Raw genomic sequence first — 13,273 nt, 5'->3', positions numbered from 1 at the left:
ATCTTGTCTGCTACCAAATGAAGAATTTATGAAACATCAACTAATGTGCAAAGTGAAGCTAACAAACAGCCCACTGGCAGAAAAGGAAGCCAACAATTCCTTTCAACAACATTAATGAAAAAAAAAAAAGATTCTGTGGGGCCTCATCACTTTTAACATAAGTTATAGTCAGACCTACGTCTCATTGGAGGAACTGTTCCTATTCTGTATCAATGTTTTATTTTATATGTAAAGAGACGAAATGCCTTTTTTTAGGAGGGAGACATTTAATGTAAACATAAATGGCAGAAGGATTTACTCCTAACGAATAATTAAAAACTGTTATCAGCATTAAAATACTGGTGATCTGCAAAAATCCAAGTTAAACACCTAAGACATCATTCACAAAGAGAATGAGGAATCATTCTTTAAATATGTTTTGTGTTATACAATTTAAAATAGAAAATAAGCATGCATAGGTTTCATTAATTTAAACTTACATAAAATATACATTGGTGTTAAATTGAATTTGTTCACTCTGGGCGTCAGACTCCGTTAAAGCTGTCCCTTGTCATCACTGTTCTTTGTGGTTTTCATGGACAGGCTATCGAAGTGCTGCAGAGAATGTGAGGGTGACCAGTTAGAGAGGCTAGGGGTAGCATGTTGCTTTGTGTGGATGACATTGTCCTCTTTACCTCATCTGATTGTGACCTTTGACATGCTGAATGTGAGGCAGCTGGGATGAGGATCAACACATTCAAGTTTGAGATCATGGTTGTCTCTCAGAAAAGAGTGGATTTCTCCCTCCATGTGAAAGGGAAACAATTGCCCTTGCCGGAGGAGTTCAAGTATCTTGTTCACAAGCAGATTGGAGCAGTGGCAGCTATTCTGAAGGTCTGTAGTGGTGTGTGGTGTGAAAACGGGAGTCTAAAGACAAAGCTTTTGATTCACCAGTTGATCTAGACAGATAGATAGATACTTTATGAATCCCAAGGGGAAATTCACATACTCCAGCAGCAGCATACTGATAAAAACAATATTAAATTAAAGAGTGATAACAATGCAGGTATACAGACAGTCAATAACTTTGAATAATGTTAACGTTTACCCCACGGGTGGAATTGAAGAGTCGCATAGTGTGGGGGAGGAACGATCTCCTCAGTCTGTCAGTGGAGCAGGACAGTGCCAGCAGTCTGTCGCTGAATCTGCTCCTCTGTCTGGAGATGATACTGTTCAGTGGATGCAGTGGATTCTCCATTATTGACAGGAGCCTGCTCAGTGCCCGTCGCTCTGCCACGGATGTCAAACTGTCCAGCTCCGTGCCTACAATAGAGCCTGCCTTCCTCACCAGTTTGTCCAGGCGTGAGGCATCTCTCTTCTTTATGCTGCCTCCCCAGCACACCACCGCATAGAAGAGGGAGCTCGCCACAACCGTCTGATAGAACATCTGCAGCATCTTATTGCAGATGTTGAAGGACGGCAGCATTCTAAGGAAGTATAGTCGGCTCTGTCCTTTCTTACACAAAGCATCAGTATTGGCAGTCCAGTCCAATTTATCATCCAGCTGCACTTGCAGGTATTTATAGGTCTGCACCCTCTGCACACAGTCACCTCTGATGATCACGGGGTCCATGAGAGGCTGGTGTTCAGGTGTAGGTGGTTTGAGTCGCACCATTTAACAAAGTCTTTGATTAGGTCCCTATACTCCTCCTCCTGCCCACTCCTGATGCATCTACATCCTTGTTCTCACCTATGGTCATGAGCTGTGGGTCATGGCCAAAAGAATGAGATTGCAAATTCAAGCGGCAGAAATTAGGTTTCTTGACAGGGTGACTGGGCTGACAACTATGTGAAAGTGTGAGTATCTCAGCATTTCGGGAGAGCCACAGAATAGACTTACTGCTCCTCCTGATCAAGAAGAGCCAGTTTGAGCATGGTTTAGTCATGTTGTAAGAATGCCCGCTATGCGGCTCCCCCTAAAGCTGCTCTGGGCATGAACAATTGGGCGGAGATCCTATGGTACACCCAAGACATGCTGGAGGGATTATATCTCTCATCTAGCTTGGGAACGCCTGGAAATTTCCCAGGAAGAGTTGGAATTTGTAACTGTGGACAGGAAAGTCTGGGTTGACCTTCTTTTCCTGCTGCCACTGCATCCCTCACCAGGATAAGTGGAGAAAAAGATTAGATGAGATAAAATATATAGCAGAAATACATACATTCAATAAAAGACAGGAGAAAATGAACACTAGTGTCAAGTAACAAACAAGCCATGAATTTTACTGCTTATCTTTATGTCACAGTTATGTAAATACCGCCATGTTGTCCTGATTACATGCACATTCTCATTTTTCATTTGATTTATTATTCGGCTGAAAGAGCATAACCTCCAAAAAAGCTTAAGGAACACAATGGTAATAAACATAATGCTCACTTGCTTAAAACATTTACTAAATCCAAGATGTAATATAGAATTTAGATTCAAAGTTCAAAGAAACAAAGTGGCTTTTGATATTTGTACAGAGAGCTCCTTTACAGTTGAACAAGTTTTAAGAAGAAATGCATATACTCCACAAAGAATGCACCCATCTGTTTAGAGAAACAGCTAATTTGTTTCACTCACATAAATACATTTCCAAATTTCATTTTTGAACTGATTTCATGGATTCACTTCAGCTGCCATGACTGCAATATTACAGTCTTTAACTTAAAGGTCTTTTACTAAAGTTATTACTTTAGTTTAGGGTTTCTTAAACTTTTTTTTGTTGTGACTCAATCTTGCCCTTTTAGTGCCTTCAAGACCCATTCCTTGTTGAATGCCCGCACGATCTTCAGTGTGGGGGAATCTGCCTTCGGGAATCGGGGGTGATCGTTTAGTGGGAGGGGTTATCAAGGTAATCAAGGGCAATCATCAGAGCAGTATTGATGTCTTAATCAACCGATGCTGACCCATTGCAGCTCACCTCACAAGCCATATGTGACCCATTACCCTTAAATACAGCAGTAACTCGTGACCTAACAGCAGTAACCCACAGTTTAAGAAACCCTGCTTTAGTGCTATAGTGCTGCACTTAATCAGATGTACAGTATTTAGTAATATTTGTCCACAAATAACAATGGCAACCAGGAGAAAAATAAAACATCAACATAACATTTTATGCATTTTATTATAAATGCAATTCATTAGAAAAATGAGCACATTTTAATTTTTCATTCTGTGTGATATATCCTTGTTTTCTTATAATTAGCAATACATTTTTCTAATATAATGCCCTTTAGCTTCTAACGTATTTAGTGGGCATAACTTGCTTGAAAAAAGTGTTCACTTTTTCCCATTTTATCTTTTTGTTCTACTTGTAACTATTTATTTTATTTATTTTATACAATCATTACTTAATTTACATGGCTGACATATTAGGTTATCATTATTTATTTTATATCTGCTGAAATCTGACATTTTATATTGTAGAACAGAGCATTCTTGAACTCATTCTTTTAATTTCTCATTTGAACAAATTCACAGTCATGTGAGTTGTGAAGCTGGTTGTCATGCTAACTGTAAACTGGAGCTTTGGGTGCTCCATTTATGTTGGAAAAACCTACAAAACCAGAACTTTGGGGTTTTTTAGCATAATTTGATGGATGTTAGGGGATTTCAGCAACAAAACGCTACATAAAACACCTGCAGTGTCTTTCAGTAGGTACACCCTAAGGATGAGTTCTACATGTAAATGTATTTTCAAAGAATTGACTTTTTTTGAATAATATTTCATGGTTACTCTGTATTTATTTTAACGTAATGGCACAACTTTTGAAAGGACATTTTCAAGTGTATTTTTAGGAGGCAACAGATGTTTATCTTTTGTTAATTTGAAAATGTTTTATTTTGCTCCAGAGAACAATCAGTCGGTTTAATTCAAACAAAGGGCTATGTATTTAACAATATAAAATAACTATGCATATAACTGTATACCATCTGAAATAAAGGAAAGTGAAAAGTAGAAACCTTGCTTCAATGCTCAAATCCAATTTTTCTTGTCATTTTCATTTCTCTTTTTCTGCCATACAATGGCTTCGTTCTTACTCCCCCATTTTGTGACTCTATCCCATCATGCAGGGATCTCAGCAGTAGCAGACACAAAGTAGGAACCATCCCTGAACAGGCTGCCAGTCCATCGCAGGGTACATACACACACGCACACACACACACTGCAGCCAATATAGCATCGCCAATCCACCCAACCTGCATGGCTTTGAATTGTGGGAGGAAACCAGAGCACCCAGAGGAAACTCACGCAGACACAGAGAGACATGAACCCTTATCGTGAGGCAGCAGCACTACCACAGTGTTACCATGCTGCCTTCACATAGTGCAGCTTTATTTAAACTTAAAAAACTCAAGCTAAAACATATACAATATTAGTAGTTCATCAAGTATGTTTATTTTTTAAATTATCACTAAAAATAATATATATCTTATATTAAACTTCAAAATAAAAGATACTGCAACAAAAAACAGTCAAAAGCTATTATTTTTTTCTGATAAAGATAACCATATTCACACTACCTGAAAGCAAATGCATGAGAAATATGTTGAAAATTTTGTTAGAATCTTTCATAAGATAAGTTAGTCTTAGATAATTGTGACAGTTTAGCTGATTTTACTGTTGTCATATTTAGAGATATATGGATATGTTGCACACATTACAGATATGTGTGGATTAAAGAACTGGAAACTCCAAATGTGAAAGATGTGTTAGTGTGAAAGTCTTTCAGGCCATTCATGGTCAATGGTGACGGATTCTTGTGCAGCAGAATGCCTAGAGACCACAAGGAAGTCTTTTGGCCTTGGAACCTCTGAAGGTTTATCTTCTCTAGCATCCAGTCAACTGGAGTTTTAGTTCTCCTCTCCTTCCAGACCATCTAATCATAGCATTTGTTATAATGTATTATATATTTACTGTTAACATGAAAATGAGGAGTACATTAAAAATAATCTAAAAATAAATTATCTTTTGGCTGTTAAAAAAATATCCCTCATTGGCTAAAAGAAAAACTGCTACAAGGAGCAACCTCTAACCAGCTCTTGACTAATTGAACAGCATGAAACTAGATATAGATTGTAGAAGTGGATCTGAGATGCAGAACGTATAAGGCAGGTAAAATTATAAAATAAAGATTTCCAGCTTGCATGATAGATAGATAGATAGATAGATAGATAGATAGATAGATAGATAGATAGATAGATAGATAGATAGATAGATAGATAGATAGATAGATAGATAGATAGATAGATAGATAGATAGATAGATAGATAGATAGATAGATACTTTATTAATCCCAAGGGGAAATGCACATACTCCAGCAGCAGCTATAGGCAATAGTAGCAGTCATTAAAAGCCGCCACTGTGAGAGAAAACGAGAAATTGAAGAAGGCTCAAGGAGGAAGAGAACCAAAGGGGAATGAGAAATGGGGAAAGAGAGAATTGTGGAATGGGATTCAGCCATACAGTGCCAGAGAGTAACAGATAAGGTATATTCCCAGAACATGTGTAGAAAGGCACCAGAGACATTAAAGGGGGAAAATGACATTGGAAATCTATAGTTCTAATCCCTTGTAGGGTACAGACTGTGGACAAATTTATATTGTAGGTGCTGGCAATTAGAAGGGGCCTGAGTTGTCTCGAAAGCTTGCATATGGTAATCTTTTTAGTCCTTACTTCTCACTACATTCATAATGGTTAACACAGTACAACACCCTAGTACTACTAGAACAAGTTTTGATACTTTGAAAGATAGTATGTCAGCACAACACTGATGGGATAGATCCAATAAGAACATTAGATACGATTGGGAGAGTTTTAACGGAAGCATTGCAGATGATGGAGTACAGATCAGACAGCAGTTTAGCTTATGAAAAAGGAGTGAATCAAGTAAGCACAGGACATGAATAGGAACAGGGGAAGATATCCTAAGCACAGACCTCAAATGCAAATAGAAAAAGTAAAATTGGAAGGGAATGGACACCAACATCTTAGAGAGAGGAATGTTTTATGCTATGACTCATTAAATCTATCTCTCAGTACAGAGATATCAGACTGACACCAAGGGGAGGAGGAAATTGGACAGCCTCTAATACCCAGGACAGAATTGTGGAATAAAGGAGAGTGAAATCATGACAGTGGGCCAAATGATTTTTCAAAACATCTCTACATCTGACAGGCATAAAACACAAAGGGGCCAACAATATGGGAAAGGAACTTTAAATTAATAGAAAGAAATGGAAATGAAGTTGAGCAATGGGGGAAATTTATATAATTTCAATGAGAAACTAGCAAAGGTGTTGCTGGGGAGGACAGATTAGCCTGGTGGTATGAAAGCTGAACATTCTGTCTTTCTTTCCTATTGTTTACATAACATTTTCTAATTAACTATTCCTTATTTTTTTACTTTCTTATTTGTACTTTCATGTTATAACTTTATTTAATTATTACTACTGTACAGCAATTAGTGCAACTTTCAGGTATGAAAATGTGCTATATAAATAAATGTTCTTTTTTTGTTTGATACTCTTGCACCCCTTAGCCCGATAATGAAGACAATAGTAACAGAAAATGGAGGGAAAAATTAGTTATTTTAAGAAATTGTGTTGAATAGTCATCATTACAAAATTGTAATCTGACAATAGCAAGTATTGTAGGTATATGGTTCCTTATGAATGATTTTAGGAAATATATTATTGCATACATAGTTATTTTTCATAAAAGCAAACATGTTAAAGCATCCTTTAAAAAAGTATTTTGTATAGAAATATACAAAATGTGAGACAGTACTTACTAATTCAGTTTTTCTTTTTATTAGAGAGAGAGGATTATCAGCCGTCCAGCAAGTGCTAAATCAACACTGACAGATCCATCTGGTGAGTTAAAACAATATATCTTTCAGTATTTTGGACAACCCGGCATAGGTTTTAAATGGATTTGGCATTTAAACTATCTTGGCAGAACATTTTCTTCGCTGAAATGGAACAACTCTTTGTTATCAGTGGGCCACCGTAAGGGCACTGCATGTGAAAGAAAAAGAGATGCTATGATAACGTGATCTATGTTAGGTTTACTGGCTCTACATGAATAACTTTAGTTTTGACTATCATTCTGCCTGTTGCTTACAAGAATCATATTTAGTCCTGTTTTGAAATAAGCAGGTCTGAAAAACAAATAAATGATTCAATGAGTTATACATGAGTATTTCCATTTCCAAATGCTAACAAGTAAGGATGCTTTATACATACAGACTTTTTTACATGTTGCTTTTCTATTTGCATTTTTTGCCTCAGGTACATCTTTTTTTTAATCTATACCCTTTGTAGAAAGGCGCTATATTGGCGCCCGACCCGGCACAGAGAGACACGGAGGCACACGTAAAAATAAAATAAAAAGATTTATTTTTTTCCGCTGGGGGGTCACATCTTCCCTGTATCCCTCAGCTACAGCACAGTCCCACAAAGCACAACCCAAAGCACCAAAAGAAAAACACACTTTTTATCAGCTTCTGGCTCCTTTTATAGCCCACCTGGAAGTGCTCCAGGTACTTTATCACCCGTTTCCAGTTGCACTTCCGGGTGTGGCTGAAGAACTGCCCAGACGAGATCAGGAACCCTTGCAGCACCCCCTGGTGTCCACACTGGATCCCAACAGGGCTGTGGAGGACTCCATCTCCCATGGATCCCTGCAGGAATCTGCCATCTAGCGACCCGGGGGAGGTATTGTGCAGCCCATGATAGTTCCCCGGGATTATATGCAGAAGGGGCGTACCGGCCGGGCATCAGCCCCGGCTGTCAGTCACACCTTATAATGTTTAACCATGAAGGGGTTGTTTGGCAAATAAAATAACTAAACACAACAAATATGTTAAATTCTAAACATGCTGGATATTTTTATTATTGTTTTTCTTAAAAGCTGAGCCCTAACATGAAGTACTGTCAGTTCAAAAAGTATTCAGACCCTTTCACTTTTTTACATTTTCCTAAATTTTTAAAATCCTGTTTTTGCTTTGCCATTCTTGGGTATTGTGTGTTGCATTTAGTTTAAACGATTTTAGCACAAGGTTGCAACATATCAAAATTTGAAAAAAGTGAAGGGGTCTGAATACACTGTGCATTTTTTTTGGTGGATTACACTCCATCCAAAAGGCATCTCTCATTTTAAAGCATCTAGACGTACTTCTTGGGTAAAGTTCTTAACACAATGAGATGTGCTGATGAAGCGAGGCTTTTCTATCTTTGTCATCCTTTATAGTTCCATTCTGATAGGTACAGTCTAATGTGCTGATACTGGACTTAATCAAGATCTGCAGGTGAAGGGGTCTCTCTTGGTTCTTTCTTAATGATGTCCACATTGTATTTCTGGAGGTTCTAACAATGAAAGGCAGAGTGAACTAATATACTTGACAAATTATTTATGGAATATATTATTTAAGGACCTAAATTAAATCATAATGCTTATAGCTATACAGTACTTTGCAAAAGTCTTTGGCATCTTAGATTTTTAATAAATTTTGTCTGTTTATTTTGTGGTGTTTATTTTTTGTCTTTTATACTAGTGGATCCATATAAAAAAGCAAATTTCAGATTTTCAGACATTCATTTTTAAAACATTGAATGTTACAGGGAAATGTTTGTATTTTGCTCAAGAAGGTAACATAGTGCAGTATGTAACAGACTGATTTTTAAATTAAAAAAACTGACTGAGTGGTGGTGGCTGGCCCTTTTTATATCCCACCCGGAAGCGTTCCAGGTGCTTGACCACCTGGTCCTAATAGCACTTCCGGGTGGGGCTGAAGATATGACCAGCCAGGCTGATGACTCTATGCAGCTCCCCCTAGCGGCCACCCGAGCCCCCAACCAGGCTGTGGAGGACTCCATCTCCCATGGAGCCATGCGTCGGGTTGGGGAATCATCGTCTGCCAGGGAGGCTGCCACCAAGCGTCCCGGGGGAGGTATTGAACTGTCCATGGCTGCTCCCCCGGAACAGATTCAGCAGGGGCGTCCCTGCCGGGCATGGGACCCAGCTGTCCATTACAATATATATATATATATAGTCCAGTGTATGATTAAACAAAGCAGATGCTATTGATCAAAAACGTAATGAGCTGATTGAGACAAACTGATTAATTGAAACAGAAACCGGTATGGAAGGAATAAAACAGTGTGAATGACAACTAAACTAAAAGTTAGGGATGAGAAAGTACTGACAGTTTAACCTTCAAATTGTCAGTACTTAAACCATGACAATAGTGAGCATAGGTCTCTACCAAACAGAAATTTCACAGCAGACATAATTTTTAAGATGTACTGTCCGGGTTCTTTGGAAGAAGCACAATGACACAGGCAAGGTTGAGAATCAGAAATGCAGTTGTTAACCATAGAACTGAGAGAAGCAGATGAGAGATACATCAAACCAATAAATATTTAAAATCAGAAGATGTCCAACACTGCTTTCAGTTCTGAACTCACAGAAACCATTGAAAACCAAAACATAAGTATCGTCAAAAGTGGTAGACATGGGAGAGTTCACCAGAAAGCCATTCCTCTAAAGCTGAGACAAATCCAAGGGTCTTATCTTTGCATTTAAACACAAGGGATGGGGTTCTGAATAATTGCAGCAAAAGCTCCGGGACTGATAAGTCAAAGTTTGATTTTTTTTAGCTCAGACAGGAGGAACTTCATCCACAGAAGTGCTGAAAGCACTACATAAATGAGTGTTTGCAGCCAACAGTGAAGCACAGTGGAGGTTCCCTATGGGGTTGGGGACACATTTCTGCAGTTGATGATCTACTCATAATTAATAGAGTGCTGAGAAGAACATATAATTCTCACCCTTTGGTGTTCCAACATCATTCTACAGCAGGGCAGTAACTCTAAACACACAGCCAATTTCATAAAGAAGTATCTTCAACAAAAAGAAGAAGCAGGAGCACTGTAACAGAGTGTAGGGCCTCCAAAGGGCCCTGATCTCAACATCAAAGATTTCTGGAATACCCTGGAAAGACAGAATCAAGATAGACAGCCAAAGTCTTCCCAAGAACTATGGCAAGTTCACCAAGATGTCTGTAACAAACTACCACCCAGTATTCTGAAAAATACTGCAAGACAGTAGACCTAAGAGAAATTAGCTAGATTTAAAGACTTATTTTTATAATGTTTTAATAGTAATTTTTTGGATATTTACAAATGTTCCATTTAATTATTTTTGAAAGCACTTTTGCTTGACAGATTTTTTTTTAGATGTGCATAAGACTTTTGTATGGTACTGTATGTTTGAAAAATATACTTAGCTGCATATTATAAGATTTTTTTTTTTTTTTGCATACCATGAACTGTTGTATTTTTATTACATGCGATTTTGTGGGGTTTTTTTTTTCAGATACAACTTTTGTCAATTTTTGCAGCCCTCTGTACTTATTTTGAGAAATATTTATATAAAAATAAGTCCCACTCAGCAGGGGAGCAGCATGATGGCTCCACATTTATTGTCCTGACTTACCAGTCCTGGGTCCTAGGATAGGCTTATGGTTTAGTCAATGTCAATCAATAAGGCGAGTTCTCTTCACGCTCTTTTTAGTTACTCTTGATTCTTACCAGATCCCACAAACATATGTGTTATGTCGACTTGTAGCTCTAATATGACCTCTGATATACTCCTGTAATGACTGTCAGCTCATTAATTGTGCCAAATGCTGCTGAAGAGATAGTGAACCAGTAATTGAAAAATGGGTTAGAAAAGTGTATACATGGATAAATTGACACAAGGATGAATTATAGAGTAATGCTATGCTTTTTGCTCATTTTTTTCCCATTCAGAGCCACTTTCAGATGCCCTGCTGCACTGGTTGTCTGGGGAACTTTCAGAAGAGGATGCTGCTGTGCTTGTCACATGTCTTCGCATACGCCGCAGCTCAATTCAGCTTGTTAAACTTAAAGTTCCAGACAATTTGACTGACCAGATTTATGAATTACTTGCAATTTGGCGAAAAAGCCTTCCAAAATGTGCTGACAAGATAAATTTGCTCTCACGTAATCTTAGCAAATGTGGCAGAGATGATCTTGTCAAGGATCTTCAGCTAAAGGACAGAATTAATCGCTTTTCTAACCAAGAAGAGTAAACAATTTCTAGTTTATTGAATTACCTTATGAAACATGAATACGAGCAACAATGAGTTTAGTAAAATTAAATGAAAACATACAATAATTTATTATTCTATATAAGATTTGTTTTGAATTTTGTACATTTTTAGCAATTGAAATATTGTTTCCTTATAACTTTATTTTAATACATCTATTTTGCTCTCGATATTGCATTATTTTTGCAAAATGACTTAAATTGTGCATATCATTGCAAATGGTGTCACTCAAGTTATGTACTGTATATGTTAAAAGAAAAACAACTGAAAGAATTAGAAAAAGCTTCCTTTAGTTTGTAAATGTTTTGTACCCTATTACAAAGCTTTTCAATTTGTGGACCACTCATATTTTTGCATAATTGTGGAATTAACATTTGTTTTCTAGGTGAAAATTTGCCATTTATAACAGATAAAATGCCATAATGTAGTGAGGTGCCATAACCAATAACATCAATCACTTCTATCATGGAAGAACTTGTTCTAGTCATGGGGTTCCAGATAAAATGATAATAAAATTATTGACTCAAAAGAAAATTTTTGTCATGTGATCAGCCTACTGCTTATACTGGATGTTAATATCTGAGCTAATCTGAAATCTACTCTCTATATATAAAATCCTAAGCCTAAAAGTGCAACACTTTTGTACAACGATTTTATGTGACATTTTTATGTCACGTTTTTTGTCACGCTTTAAATTGGGCTGATTTTAAAACCTGCATATAATGTTTGGTATCATTCTTTTCAGAATTTATTGAACTTTAATGTGATGTTGATTTTAGATGTTAAATTTTCAGATTCTTATTCTGTTTTTAAATTATAAACTAAAATATAAAGAAAGTCGTGCTTTTTAATATCAAGCAAGTCATGGTTTTTATTTTTGATCCAGTAAACTTTTCTTTCACAGGAACAAACTACTAAAAAAAATGATCTATTCATAACACCAATGTTTGTATTTAGGTGATTTAGTTAGTTGAAGGTCGAGTTATGCTGCAACTGGGGGTTGGGCGCCAAAGGCGCCGGGGGGCTTGTCCCCCTAGTTACTATTATAAACAGATTGACAAAATATATTAAATTTAACTACAAGTTGCTTAAAAATGAATGTAGAAAATACAGTATGATTCTCCTGCAGTAGAGGTGCCAGGATGGGGTTAATGTAATTGTTATTACTGTTAAATATGCATTTAAGTAGTCCATTTTAGTAACATTTTAGTAGTCCAGTTACAATAACATAAAGAGGGTCATTAGTTTGTTTGTTTTGTACATCCAGTTTGAACAATTTTTGTTCATTCTAATTTAAATCCACTTACAAATGGTGGAAATAAACTGACTTATTAACCTTTTGCTGATACCTACGAAATAAGCAACCCATCATTAGGAGCTCATGCCTAGATAATATTCATTCTAGTTTTAGCCAGCCTCGATATATAACATCAAATGGATTATAGTTTTTCCCATTACTTGCAAGTTGTATATATATATATTTTGGATAGATACATTTCCAGTCTGTGAATCTGTTCCCAATTAGGTTATCACTAAAATGTCAAAAACGTATATTCTGTATTTCAGAAACGTACCGTATCTCTTGTACCAGTAAGCCACACAGCTATGCAGCTTATTGGCTATGAAAGAAGTCAAAAACTTTAATACTGCTTGACTTGGTGGCTCGTTAATATCAGTCAAATCCATGACCTGACTGATCGTTCAACATTTTGCAGCAGAGTGGTTCTAGATTTTCATAATCAATAGTGACGTTGAAAGAAAACCCATCATTAAAGTTTGCAGACATAGAGTTTTCACAGAGACTTTCAGAGTCAACATCTGAATTTGGAACATTTTGCAGACATGCTCATTTCTTTTCACTAATCAATCCTATTTCAAAACATTGTTAACACTTATTGTGCCTTTTTCCCTCAAAAAGGACCTACCTACAGTAAGTGACTAGTTCTTATCTTTTTATCAATGTCAGATGTTTTGAGTGGTGTGATTGTTAAAAGTTAAAGCCAATCTTATATTCTAACCCTTTTAATGTAGACATACATTGTAAAATCGACACCCTATATAAACTTTCCAAATACTTTTTAAGAGTTAAATTAGCTCTTACAAGTATAAAGTA

At 36.8% G+C, this 13,273-nt stretch overlaps 1 protein-coding gene across 1 annotated transcript in view; it reads left to right on the top strand.

Annotated features, from left to right (window-relative positions):
• Nucleotides 1-11,795, top strand: part of dthd1 (death domain containing 1) — a 53,961-nt gene extending 42,166 nt beyond the window's left edge. Inside the window, exons 9-10 of the mRNA XM_028801992.2 lie at nucleotides 6,841-6,898; nucleotides 10,841-11,795. Coding sequence (XP_028657825.1) covers nucleotides 6,841-6,898; nucleotides 10,841-11,142 — 360 coding nt within the window. The 3' untranslated portion in view covers nucleotides 11,143-11,795. The remainder of the gene's footprint in view (nucleotides 1-6,840; nucleotides 6,899-10,840) is intronic.
• Nucleotides 11,796-13,273: the final 1,478 nt, after the last annotated feature.

Source organism: Erpetoichthys calabaricus, chromosome 5 (assembly GCF_900747795.2).
Source record: "Erpetoichthys calabaricus chromosome 5, fErpCal1.3, whole genome shotgun sequence".
NCBI lineage: Eukaryota > Metazoa > Chordata > Cladistia > Polypteriformes > Polypteridae > Erpetoichthys > Erpetoichthys calabaricus.
Note: the sequence above shows the minus strand (reverse complement) of the source record. Positions and strands in the feature narration are given on the sequence as shown.